At 43.5% G+C, this 12,391-nt stretch overlaps 1 protein-coding gene across 1 annotated transcript in view; it reads left to right on the top strand.

Annotated features, from left to right (window-relative positions):
- Positions 1 to 14: 14 nt before the first annotated feature.
- CAMK1D (calcium/calmodulin dependent protein kinase ID) overlaps positions 15 to 12,391 on the top strand; it is a 394,722-nt gene continuing 382,345 nt past the window's right edge. Inside the window, exon 1 of the mRNA XM_019509558.1 lies at positions 15 to 305. Within this exon, the coding sequence (XP_019365103.1) occupies positions 145 to 305 (161 nt within the window). The 5' untranslated portion in view covers positions 15 to 144. The remainder of the gene's footprint in view (positions 306 to 12,391) is intronic.

Genomic DNA, 12,391 nt, shown 5'->3' with positions numbered 1-12,391 from the left:
CTCTTTCCTCGTTCTCTTCCCCTGCCCGCCTGGCCTCCCCCCGCTTGACGTGCGCCGTTTTGGTGCAATGCGAATTATCCGCCGGCTGCAGGCGGGAGGGCGGCCCGGCCTCCCCCGCCCATCGCCATAACAACCCGCACGCCCATGTGCCCGGCCCCGGCCCGCAGCCCCGCGCGGGAAGCGGAGGAAGAGGAAGCGGCAGCAGCCGGCGCCATGGCCCGCGAGACCGGCGAGGACAGCTCGTCCTGGAAGAAGCCGGCCGAGGACATCAAGAAGATCTTCGAGTTCAAGGAGACGCTGGGGACGTGAGTGGGGGCGGCCGTGGGGGAGCGAGCGGGGCCGCGGTCTCCCCCGCACCCCTCAGGGGCGGTGGCGGTGGCAGAGCAGGGGGGCGACGAGCGCGAGGGGCCTGTGTTTGGCGGGGAAGGGACGGGAGGGCACCCCCCCTGCACGGGCACCCTCCAACTTTGGGACTCGCGAGTCGTACTTTTGAGGAAGACCGTCCCGGTTGGGGCGTGACACCAGTGCTGCTCTCACCAAAAATCCCGTGCGGGGTAGGCAAGGAGCAGTTGGGCGCGTTCGGTGCCAGCCGGCTTTATTTCGGTTCTCCGTGTGCTGTCTTACCTTTGCTGGAGGGAACTTAACATCGGCGAGGCTCCGGCGTGTCCGTTCCTTGTGGTTTCTATTATAAACCCCTGTCTCCGTGGAGGATGACAGTACCAGCAGAGCGACCCGCACGGCGGTTGAGTGATGTCGCTAAAAACCTAAACTGAATCCACAGCTGGGGGGGGGACCGGCGCTGTCCCTGCAGGAGCCGGGTCCCGAGGGGCTGTGGGTGCAAACTTGCTGCGGAAGCTTATTGAATAGTGCAAAGGTGTAAAAAGATGGCTGTTTCTGCTGAAATGCTATATGTGACCGTTCGGTACCTCGTGCTATTAAAGATCGTTAATGCGAGGTCTGTTCGGTAACTGTTTAACCATACGTGTCAGCCCAAAGTGTTTCGATTTGATGTAATTTAATAGTCTGGCAAGTTTTGCAATAACAGAGTGGATTAAATTAGAAGGAATTGCATTGTACAGAAGCCATTGCGTGCCAGAGGGACTGTGGCCCCTGCGAGGAAGGCAAAGCTGACCCAGGGATAGGTACGGCAATTATAAATAGGCTAGCATTTAAAATCCTCGGTCGGTTCTTTTCCCGTCCCCGGTAGGAGCAGGCTGCAGCCGCAGAGAGCAGCCTGCTAATTGGGAGGTGTGTGCTCCAGGTTGTTTTCTATCAGAGGTGTCGAGTTATTTCTCTTGTCTTTACCTGAAATGTGGCATGTCTGGACTTGGAGCCCTGGAAGAACCAGGTTGTTACCATGCAAGTTACTCCAGCCCCTGGGAGGCAAATGCCTTGGCAGTCTTCTGCTGCGGGCCCTTGCCCTTTGGAGCAGAAATGCCCCAGTTTTGGTGGAGCCCTGGAAGAACTAGGTTGTTACCATGCAAGTTACTCCAGTCCTTTGCCTGCACTCTGGAGCACTAAGTAGCTGTGATTAAATAATCTATGATCAGAAAAGTACAAAGCCCCAAATCGGGCAAGAAAGTGAAAGTTAACCTGATTTTCAAATATTTGGTGCTGAAATGTACTCACTTGTAAACGTGAAGTTGTCTTATGCAGTCTGCTAATGACTCAGTCTCTGAAAAATTTATTTTTCATTTTATACAAAAGCCTTTCAGTTCATCATTAAGATGTGGAGGACTCAGGCTGCCTTTAATAAATTCAAAAGACATCTTAAATTGGTCAGTCATATAATAATTCAAGCTGGAAGGGATCCTCTAGTGCAGGGCTCAGTGACGTTTTTGGCCAGGGTCCCAAAAAACACCCGCAACTTAAGATGTTGGCTTGCCAGGGGCAGATGGCAGGGGAGCCGCGAGGTGCTCGATCCTTGTTCTGGCAGCACAGCGCCAGTCTCTTCCCTGCCATCCGCCCTGAGGCATGTGTGCCAAGCAAAATGCCTTTGCGTGCTACGCTCTGGCACCTGTGCTGGGAGTTCCCTACCCCTGCTCTAGTGGGTTACCTAGTCCTCCCTTTCTCCCCCCCCACCCTCCCACATTATGGCATGAATTAATGACTTAGATATCCCCAGAAAATTATATCCAGTCATTTATTGAGGTGGAGGTGATATAGAATTGAGAATACCATTTTGTAACTCAGGACTGGTTGCACAAGAAGATCTCTCCTGTTAGACTGCTGAAGTCTTGGCCATTTGCCTTCATTGAACTTTGCTTTATAGAAGGCTGGGCAATGTGGTGGTTCACAGTCTAATTTGCTCAGAGAGGACGTGTTAACAAAATCCTTGTACAGTTTTCTCTGAGGAGTCAGCTGCAGCAGGGAATTGACTTTGACAGCTTTGCTGAAGTTTTCCCCCTCCATGCTAGCAACAGCATGAAACCAGCTGTGATTCGGGGATGCCTTGAGAGCCTTTCAAGGGTGCTGCAGGGTGCCGCACAATGGAAGCACTGTTAGGTGTGCAAATTTGATTTGCATGATAAGCCCAGAGATTTCAAACAGGAATTCATACTGTTAAAAACATTCTGCTCTGTTGGGGTCTTTCTGAGTTCTTTGCAACACAAGAATTGCATTATTTTTCTGTAGTCAAATAACGAGTGAAAACTAAGAACTGACATTTTCTGACGGGCGCCTCGAATCTGACAAGGGTGCCTTGAGTCTAAAAAAGGTTGAGAACCACTGAACTCGATTCAGAACCGGTCCTTTGCAACTTCACACTAGGTTTGGGAATATAAGGAAGAGGCTTTTACTCAGCAGCACCCATCTGGGTAAATCTCACCTTCTTTGTGATCCTGAGATAAGGAAGAAATGAACATGAGAGAGACCGATGAGAGAGGCAGAGAGAGCAGAGTCGGTAGGGAGAGAGGGGGTACAAATAGAGAATCGAAAAGGAGAAGGAGATAGAAATAGAGAAGAAGGAGGCAGGAATGAGAGATCAAAGCAGAAATTACACATAAAGGAGCAGTGAGTGGATGAAGACGTGTGATGCAGACTGCCTTTTGGGTAGGGAGGAGGGGGGAACTATGTATGGTGTCCAGCAAACAAGTCATAAGAACGTATGAGATGCCATACTGGGTCAGACCCCAGGTCCACCTAGCACAGTATTCTGTATTTCAGTGGCACAGAGTCGATTCTAGGGGGAAGAGTATTTATGCAGGGCCTTTCCAGACTGACCTGTCTCCTTGCTCTCTTCTCTTGCAGCTTACAGCATTGAGAGGCTTAGGAAATCTGATTTTAGAGGTTACAGGCATACTGTCCTGTTAAGTGCATGAGTCTGCCTAATCCTCTTTTGAACCAAAGTGAATTACCAGCCACTACAACCTCCTGTGGCAATGAGTTCCACAAGTGAATGACACGTGTGGAAAAAAATCCTCTTGTTTTAAACACGCTCCCTAATAATATCACTGTTTGTTCCCTACTTCTAGTATTGTGAGAGATGGTAAATAGTAAATCCCTATGTCCTTTCTTCACCCTATTCATTACTTTATAGACTTATATTATACCCCACTCAGTCATTTTATCTCTGAGCTGAAAAGTCCTAGCCATAGTGTCTCCTCGTAGGCATGCAAATTAGCATGGGTTTATTAAAATCAGGGCAATTATAAACAGGGCAACAGAAGATCTGGCTTGTGATTTGAAGGTTTTCCAAAATTTAAATTCACCTGAATTAACATACTTGCTTGGACAGGTAGAGAACTGTCTTGATTTGCCTTTGGGTGATTTGATGTTTTGAAACAACATTGTTAAAATATAGGTGCTCATCTCAATGCTATTCTCTGAAAATAAAGTCAGGGTAGTATCATTTTTCAGCTGAGAAAGTGACATTCCAAGAGCTAATGAGAAGCTAATGTCATCTACCTATCCAGGAGGAAAAGGGGAGAAAACCTTAGATCAGTTGATCAGATTAATCTAAAGAATCTGCGTTTCTAAAGCACCTTTTAGTGTAGCATCCTGACTCCATCTATGTCATAGTTGCAACCAAATTGAGGGCTACAGTTTTCCTTACTTAGCAGGGATTAAACTCTGTCATATTTATATTATGAGAGTATTGTTCTCATTGGGGGAAGATCGGGAATGAAGAATAATTCCCTTAACATTTCCCTAATCCACTAGTCAAACCCTTACTTTCTTCCTATCAGATTATGGTGGTAAGAAAGTTAGGGCCTGGGTTGCACAGGCAAAGCAAAACAATGTTGTAATAACACAATAGTGCGTGGTCACAAAGGAATCGTAACTCTTTCCCAACACTGCGGTAAAGTGTAACACATAGGGAACCCAAAAGTGACTGCATTTGTCTCAGGAGTCAAATCATGGCCTTTCTCTCCAAGTCCCCTATATGCTGTGTCTCTACTTTTCCACACTCCTACAATCACATGGCTCCTCCTACCCCAACCTTTGGTTTTTGGATAATGATACTGAGCAGGTAACAGGATGCAAGAAAACCCAACCTGTAAACTGCAGTTCTGACTGAATTTCCTCTGGCCATCAGAAGGAAATCCCCACAGCTTGAGCAATGCTGGAGGTCTTCTGTAAGCTACCATCTGCGGACTGCTGGGCCACCCACACATGTTCACACTTTGTCCCACATTTCACTCAAGAACTGTCATGCTCATACACATCTTCTTGCATTTCTTCTCTCCTTTGCACAAGTACAAGCACGGTTGCAAACTGTCACTTGCAAACCGAGGTCTGTCTTTGCAACGTGCATGCCTTCACTCATGTCATCTTGCACGTACACTCGCGCACCTACCTATCATACACTATCGTTAAGGGGTGACTGGATGGATCACGTGTTGTGCAGCTCATTGAGGCAAGCAGACACCGGCCTCCTATTCCACCCAGTGCAGAAAAGACACACCAACATATGTGCTAGTGCAAAGGATGGGGCTGGTGAATGCTACTACATACAGATGATTTGGTTCAAGTGATGCATGGTCCTGACCAGAAGTCGTTCACTCATCTTTGGTTCTGATCACCTGTTGAACAGAAATTAAAACTACTGCATTTTCTCCCATAATATGAGTCTTGAAACACAATCCCTTTAATTGTGGGTGCCGTATAAATTACAAAATAGCTTTTGTCTCTTGCTGTATTTTAGGTATATGAAACTTCAGAAGTTTCTCAGATCTTGCAGGGAAAAAAATATTCGCACTACCCCTCCATTTTTATTCCACAAAAGACTGAAACACTGTTTTAGTTTCACAATGCTGCTGCTGACATGCACAGCGCTGACAAGTGATTTGTGATCCCATTTGTTAACAGTCCTGTGGAGCTAGATGCAGAACATCTTGGATTTCATCATAATTATTTTGCTTAGTTCGGTACTTTCTCTACATAATTGCATTCGGAGGATGCTCCTATGCAGCAGGCATAAAATAGCAGTATGATTACAATATTTCACAATGGATCCAAAGGTGTGAGTTTGAGCTTTTTTCTGGACTTAAGCCAGCGGCTGCCTCCTGTTGACCCAGGAGTGAGTGCTGACTGGTCAGCAGGCTGGGAAGTCAGAGTCAGCTAAATGTGATTCTGGTCATACTGTTTCTTTGAGTGCTGTGGTCTACAAACCCTGGTATGCTTGAACCCTCAGGTAGGTGGCTGATAAGCTAGGACCTCACACCTAGACAACAAGTTGTAAGTATTTCCTGGGGAGAAAACTCTGGACTTGAAAGATGTGTTTAATTTATTAGAGAAAAGGAATAATAAGAACCGTTAGCTTGAATTTAAAGCAGGAAAAATTCAAATTAGAATTAAGGCGGAAAAGCAGTGAGAGTGACTAACCACTGGAACAAATGCCTAATGCAAATGATGGATTTTCCATCTGGTGATATCCTCAAATCAAAACTGGATGCCTCTTTTTCTGGAAGCTGTCATCTATCCAAACACAACTTTCTGCATTTAATACAGAAGTAATCCTCTATTTTATGTTATTCAGAAGGTTGGAGTAGATGATTTAATGGCCTTAGGACCCCTGGTACACATTACATTTCTGCTGCAACGGATGTGTCAATCGCAGCATAAATGGCAAGGGTGTTACATTAGATGCATTTGTAAGGCACCACAAAATGGTAAACCAGTCCTAAAAATGTTCTACATATAATATCTTCATATAGTGTAGAACCTTTTTGTGGTTGGTTTGCAAGGCTCCTTAAATTGAACCCGTGGTACGTCTGGTCCTGGGGCTGATGATCGGCTGATTGTTGGCTCTGGCCCCGGATCACACTGGAGCCAGGTCAAGACTCCTGTGCACTCCTGGGACTGGATCCAATAATCAGCTGATTGGTAACTCCAGCTCCAGACTTGCAGGCGCTGGGGGAGCCCAGGCTCTGATCCTGGGTTTCACCTGCACTGGCAAGTAGAGAGGGCATTATTGGGAACTGATCCTGGAACCCAGAATCGCCTCTCCTGCCATTCATGTGGCATCTTTAAATGAGTGTATGTCAGGAGCCTAGGACTTATAGCTCTAGGAATCATTGTGCCACTGGAGCACACAAACATGGGAATATTTTTGTGGTGTTAGCAGCCTATGGCATCCAACTATCTTTGGCTTCCCTGGGAGGAGAATTCATAGCTGATGTCCAGCAGTTAACATTTCTCTACATTTTGTGAAGAAACAGATTTTACTGAGCTGAGTTAACATATGGCAGCCAATAAGGAGGATACACTTGTTTTAAAATTGAGTCATTTTGATTGCTATCTTACAGCATACCCGGTAATTTAAGAGGCAGTGTTCTTGTAGGGTTTTAGTTATTTTTATTAGATTTATTTATGTATTTAGATATATTAAGGCCCAGGGCAGTATATAGTAGAAGACAAAATAAACTTATAAAATATTTAGCAATTATTAGTTCCTACCATTTTCAAAATAAATCAGAAAAGCTCAGAAGATAGATTATTTGGTTTAATTCTGATAATCATAGAAAATAACAGCCTTAAAAATGTGGTTAGAATTGAAGTAGGGGAGAGAAGGCCAAACTGATCAGAATTAAAGTCTGGTACTAACTGAATCAACTTTTACTATTCAGTAGTGGAGAGGAAGAACCCTTCCCAGTTGTCCAGTGATGCCTAGCATTGCTTTCTAGGCAGGGTGGTTTGTGAGATACCAGGCTTAAGCTGATCGCTGGTCTGCCGTTCTGGGCAGAAACGCAGGTGGGCTACTGAACAGTCAGGTTGCTTTCCCCGTCATAATTTTTTAGAGCAGATCTGAAAGTATTCTAGACTCAAAGACTGTGGAGCTTAAATGTTTTCCAGTTCATTTCACAAACCTTATTTTCCACTATTTCTCTTTAATTTCCTTCCTACCTACCACACCAGCCCCTTGGTTTATTTCCATGGTCACTATGTTTTGAGTGCTTAGGTGGCCTCCATCAAGATAGTACCTGAGTGCTTCAGAGCCATTAATGTATTAATTGTTTTTTTAACCCTGAGTTTGTACAACAAAGCACCATGTCATGGTGTGTGACAGGTGCTCCTAGGTACTGCTGTAATACAAATAAATATCAGTAACGATTCATCAGTTCAGTTTGGAGCAATTCACTTTTGCCCTGCTCTTTGCACATGCTGTTATTATGCCAGAGTGCACAGCTACATACGACTACACAAGGTACCGCGTAACAGTGGATGAAGCACAGTGAGACTGGGTTGCCTAAGGTAACACAGGAAGTCTATAGAAGCACATGGGACTAACCCAAGTCCCGCATGAGTACTTTAACTGCACGTCCATCTATCCTATTTCAGTCTCAGTGCTGCAAGTGCTGGATCTTTCTTCTCTGCAGCCTGTCATCTGGAGCAGCCTCTTTGCCTTCTTCCCCTTCCATCTTTTTCAAATATCCGCTGGAAATACATTTTTCTTGAAAATATATTTTTCTCTCCTGTTTTTGCCTCTCTTTCTCTCTACCTCTGCTACTGACCTTGTTTACTTTTGTTATAGCCCAGGTGATGCATTTACATGGCAGCTACTATAGTATATACAGAACCTGGATCTGAGTGTTTCACTCTGTAAAGCACTGCAGGATACATTTTATACTGAATAAAATGTCATTGTTTTGGTTTGTTTGACAATTAATGAGTGCTTATAATAAGGTTCTCAATTTATTGCCAGTAATGGCATTCACTTAACTGGTGAGTCACAGTTTATAATCATGATTACTTAATAGGACCTAATTTTCCAGTCATTTAGGGTAGTATGAAAACAAGTTTGAACTGTAAAGGTATTATTAGTAAACAGGTTAATGAATCAAATGAGTGATGAAAGTGTTCCTAAGGCAGGGATCTGTCACTTTATTAGCCTGTAAACTTCCTTGCATATCCATGGTACTCTGTAAATAATAATTTCTTAACATATTTGTTTGCTTGGCCTACATGTGAAGGACAAATCAACTAGCCCAACAGTAAAAATCTTCATAATAGGAATCACTCTGACCCATAGCATCTTTTCATCCGGTCTTACCACTGGTATATGTTGTGCTGCCTATTTTGGCAATTCCTGTAATTGTCTCTACGTGTTGTGTCAGTCTTTTAAAATTTTTTTTATGAAAACGAGAGGTAACAGTTTGTTAACAAACTTTACAAAGCCATTTTCTGGTATTTTCATATTAAGATCTTCATATTGTATTTTATGCCAGAATTACTCACCAAACAGCTTGTATAGGTTAAATTCAATTAATATGTATTTTTGTTAGCAGAATGTCTTGGTTTAATTGAAAAGCTAATTTTAACACTGACTATAATCAAACAAAACTTTTGAGATGGAGACCCATATAGATTTCATCTGAATGTAAAACATCGGGAAACAGATCTCCAGCTTTTTTCTGTTAGAATAGGTCAGTGGTTTCTCTTGCACTTTTCCGGGGTAGTTTCACATGTCATAAATAGAAACAACAACTATAGGCAAACAGACCAAGCTAGGTGGGAGAAGAAACCAAAAATACCCTTTTTTTGGGGAGTGGGGAAAGAATGGCTCGGGATGAGTATGTCTGTGTGTCAGAGGTGGGCTAAAGGAGGGGGAGTAATATGGACTTAAATAAGGTTTACACGAAGGACCCATTTTAATTTTCACATACCTTTCAGTTTTAAAACAGAGTATCAGTCTACTTACCATTTCTACAAAGAATAAAAGAGAGAGACTCTTTATAACAATGCAAACAAATGTGAGAATTTGACCGAAGAAGCAATCTCTCACTATGGCCTTGAGAATGCATCGATGGCTTTTGTCCTTTAGCATTGTATTCCTCACTCTGCTCTTGATACGCTCTTTCTCTGACTTAAGGTAGGTCACTTGGATTTTGAAGCAGAGTGCCTAAAATTAGGGACCTAAATCAAATAGCCTGATTTCATAGGATCCAGCAAAAACGCATCTGAAATTAATAGGGGCAGGGGTGCCCAGTGCCTCTGGAAAAATCAGGTTTATAAGTTTTGATACCTGAATCTACCCTTTTAGGCCTTTCAAGCTCCACATTTCTGCAGAATCTGAAAGGGCTTGATCCTGGATCACTGTAGTCAATGGGAGTTGTGACAGTGGTTTCTGTAGGAGTAGTATCAGGCCTGAGCTTTCGACTGTTGTGAGACAGTATTAGGATGTGCAAATCTAAATTACATCTTAAAACTCTATGTTCTGTAAGTGCCAGGCATTGTTGTTAAAATTGATAGAAACATTTGGTTACATAATTATATTTGAAGAGCACATCACATTAAAAACACCTGTCCACCCACTCTGATCTGCAGCTGAAAAGTGTTTCCATTTGTGACATTGGTTATGTAATTGGTTTTACACACAGGTATGGTTTTGATGGTCAGCTGGTAGTAGAAAGTGGTACAGCACAGCGACCTGCACTTACAAACTGCCTTGGTCCTATTGATTTTTTGCAGCTAGCAAGGTCAGAATATGTTGCACAAATATGGCTTCAGTCTTGGTGGGCAAATGTGAAGGTTATGCCATCCTCATTAGTTCTATTATAGTAGTACCTGGAGGCCCATGCTGAGATCTAGTCTCGAGTAAGGGTAAGTCCCTACCCAGAAGAATTTACATTCTAATGAATAAATAGTGGGTTGGAAACTGTTACACGGCTTTGTCAAAGGTCAAATAACTGATCAGTGGCAGACCTGGGGACTGAACCCTGAGCTCTAGTTTAGCACTCAGTGTGGTGGATGGTGCTGCACCTCTCCTCATCAGTGGCTTCTTACAAACATATTTATGTCATACTAGTGTCTAACTGGCATCATGTTTGCTGGACTAGCTAGCTCATAACATTTTTGTAATTTAACTTTTTCACATTGGTGGTTGAGTTGTCCATCCCCTAACCTAGGAGAAAATAGACTGGGATTTTGTTTGGTTTCCGTCCTTTAACTTTTCAAGATTGGGTGACACTACTAGGAGGTCAAGATAGTCGTAAACAGCTGGCGCCAGGTCAGACCATCACTGGAAATGCATCATTTTGTTCCTTCCACAAAGGTGCAGTTCTCTGACTGATGTTGAATACCTCTGGATATCTTGGCTCTAGCCAACTATTGCCTAACTTTGAACATTTCATTCCCATATGAGTTCCTAGAAAAGCCAACCTAAAGGCAACCAAAAGGCAGCTTAAAGCCAACTATAGGCTCTAACTGAAGCTAATATTCTAAATCTGGCACAATCTGGATTTAGGCCAGGATGTAAACTGCTTTAGTGGCACTAATAGATGATCTTATATAATGCAGAAGGAAAAAGATATCCTCTCATCCTCCTGGACCTCTGTGCAGCATTTGATACTGCTGACCATTGGAGAAAGCAGGCAGGCCTTGAAGGTAAAAGTAGCTTGAGTTTTTTCTGACCACCAGAGCCAGGCTCTTCATTTGTGAGTCTCACAAGGATCTCTTGTCTCTCTAACACCGGTGTGTAGTCACTAGGCCCGTTGGCAGATGAAAAAGACTCGAGTAGAATGATGCAGATGATATACTGTTGTCCTGATCCATCACATATCACCACGCAACTACCAAGAAGATGGGCCAGTGCTTGGATGAGCCAAGTGCTGGGGTCAAAACCAGGGAGTTGAAGCTGAATTTATTTCTGGTGGGCAGAAGAAACCTTTTTTTAAAATAAAGTTTGCAGCCACAGTGCAGCTTCCTTGACTGAGGGTACATTTTAGCAGTATGCTTGGAGTCCTTGTTGATGCGAAGGTGTCACACAGTGGTGTGGTTTTTTAGTCCTTAGGCACACATTACACTGTTCACAGAAACCACGGTATTTACAGAAGCACACAGGTGGGTTAGTGCTTAACTGCCACTGGAAGTTAAAGGCAGTTGCCAACAAATGCATTCAAGCAGTGTTGTAAACTGCCAGGCACAGTGAAATGCATGTCAGAGGACTGGTAGTGCTCTTTTCCCACCTGGGGCATCAAATGCTGCTTCTCTTTCTGTGTTGTTCAGTGGTTGCAACCGGACTGGGAGCCAGGCTCTTGTGTTCGGATCCTGACTCTGCCCTGTGTGACCTGAGAACTTTGTGTTCTTTGTGTTATAGTGATACTTTCTTTCCTCCCTCCCAAGGAAAGAAAAATGGCGTAACTAATTAATGTTTGGAAAGTCTTCTGAGATCTGTGGACAGAAGAAGCTGTGTGTGGTATTAATATTTATTATGTAATTCATATTTCGATGGTCACTTTGTTAAACTGGACAAATTCAAGTAAAGACTTTGAAGTTACAGCCATCTATTCCAGGGTTCAATTTAGCTAACTGTCCTGAAAGGTGGCTCAAAACCAAAAAGTAGGATATGAATGTCTCAGACATTGGGAAAATTTGCCTCTGGATCCAAAGGTTGCAGTGCAGTCCAAATTCTACTTATTTTTTTTGTTATATGCATCATCTTGGTGGCTACATTTTGTGATGTGTATCTTTCCATCTGCCAGGGGAAAAATAGAAAAGTCTTTACTAAAACTTTTTATTCTGGGAAATGAGATTAACTACAGTCTGCATAGCCATGGGGCAGTGGTAGGGTGAAAAATAAATTATACCATATAGTTCATCTTTTTTCTCACTCATCTCTGCAGTTGTTCTTTGCTGGCAATTCTACAAGTGCTGCCAAGACTTTTAACATGTCTGGGCTTCCAACATGATGAGTTGGTGAACAGGATTACATGATATCGTTGCCTGCAGTAGGAGGGGATAGATCTAAGAGATCTTTTAACCAGTCCTGTATTTCTGTGTCTGGGGGAGAACAGCATGCATGGAGGCAAGTCTAGTGGATGCAGACCACATTCACTACAGTTAAAACTCACCAGTTAAAGAAAACCAGAGAGTAGAAAACAGGGAAGTGCCTAGAATGAGCCAGACAAGGTTCTTTGGTTAAATCCGATATCTTTTATAAGACCAACTC

Source organism: Gavialis gangeticus, unplaced genomic scaffold, assembly GCF_001723915.1.
Source record: "Gavialis gangeticus isolate Ggan-Ray unplaced genomic scaffold, GavGan_comp1, whole genome shotgun sequence".
NCBI lineage: Eukaryota > Metazoa > Chordata > Crocodylia > Gavialidae > Gavialis > Gavialis gangeticus.
The sequence above is the reverse complement of the archived record's forward strand: the minus strand, read 5'-3'. Positions and strand labels throughout refer to the sequence as shown.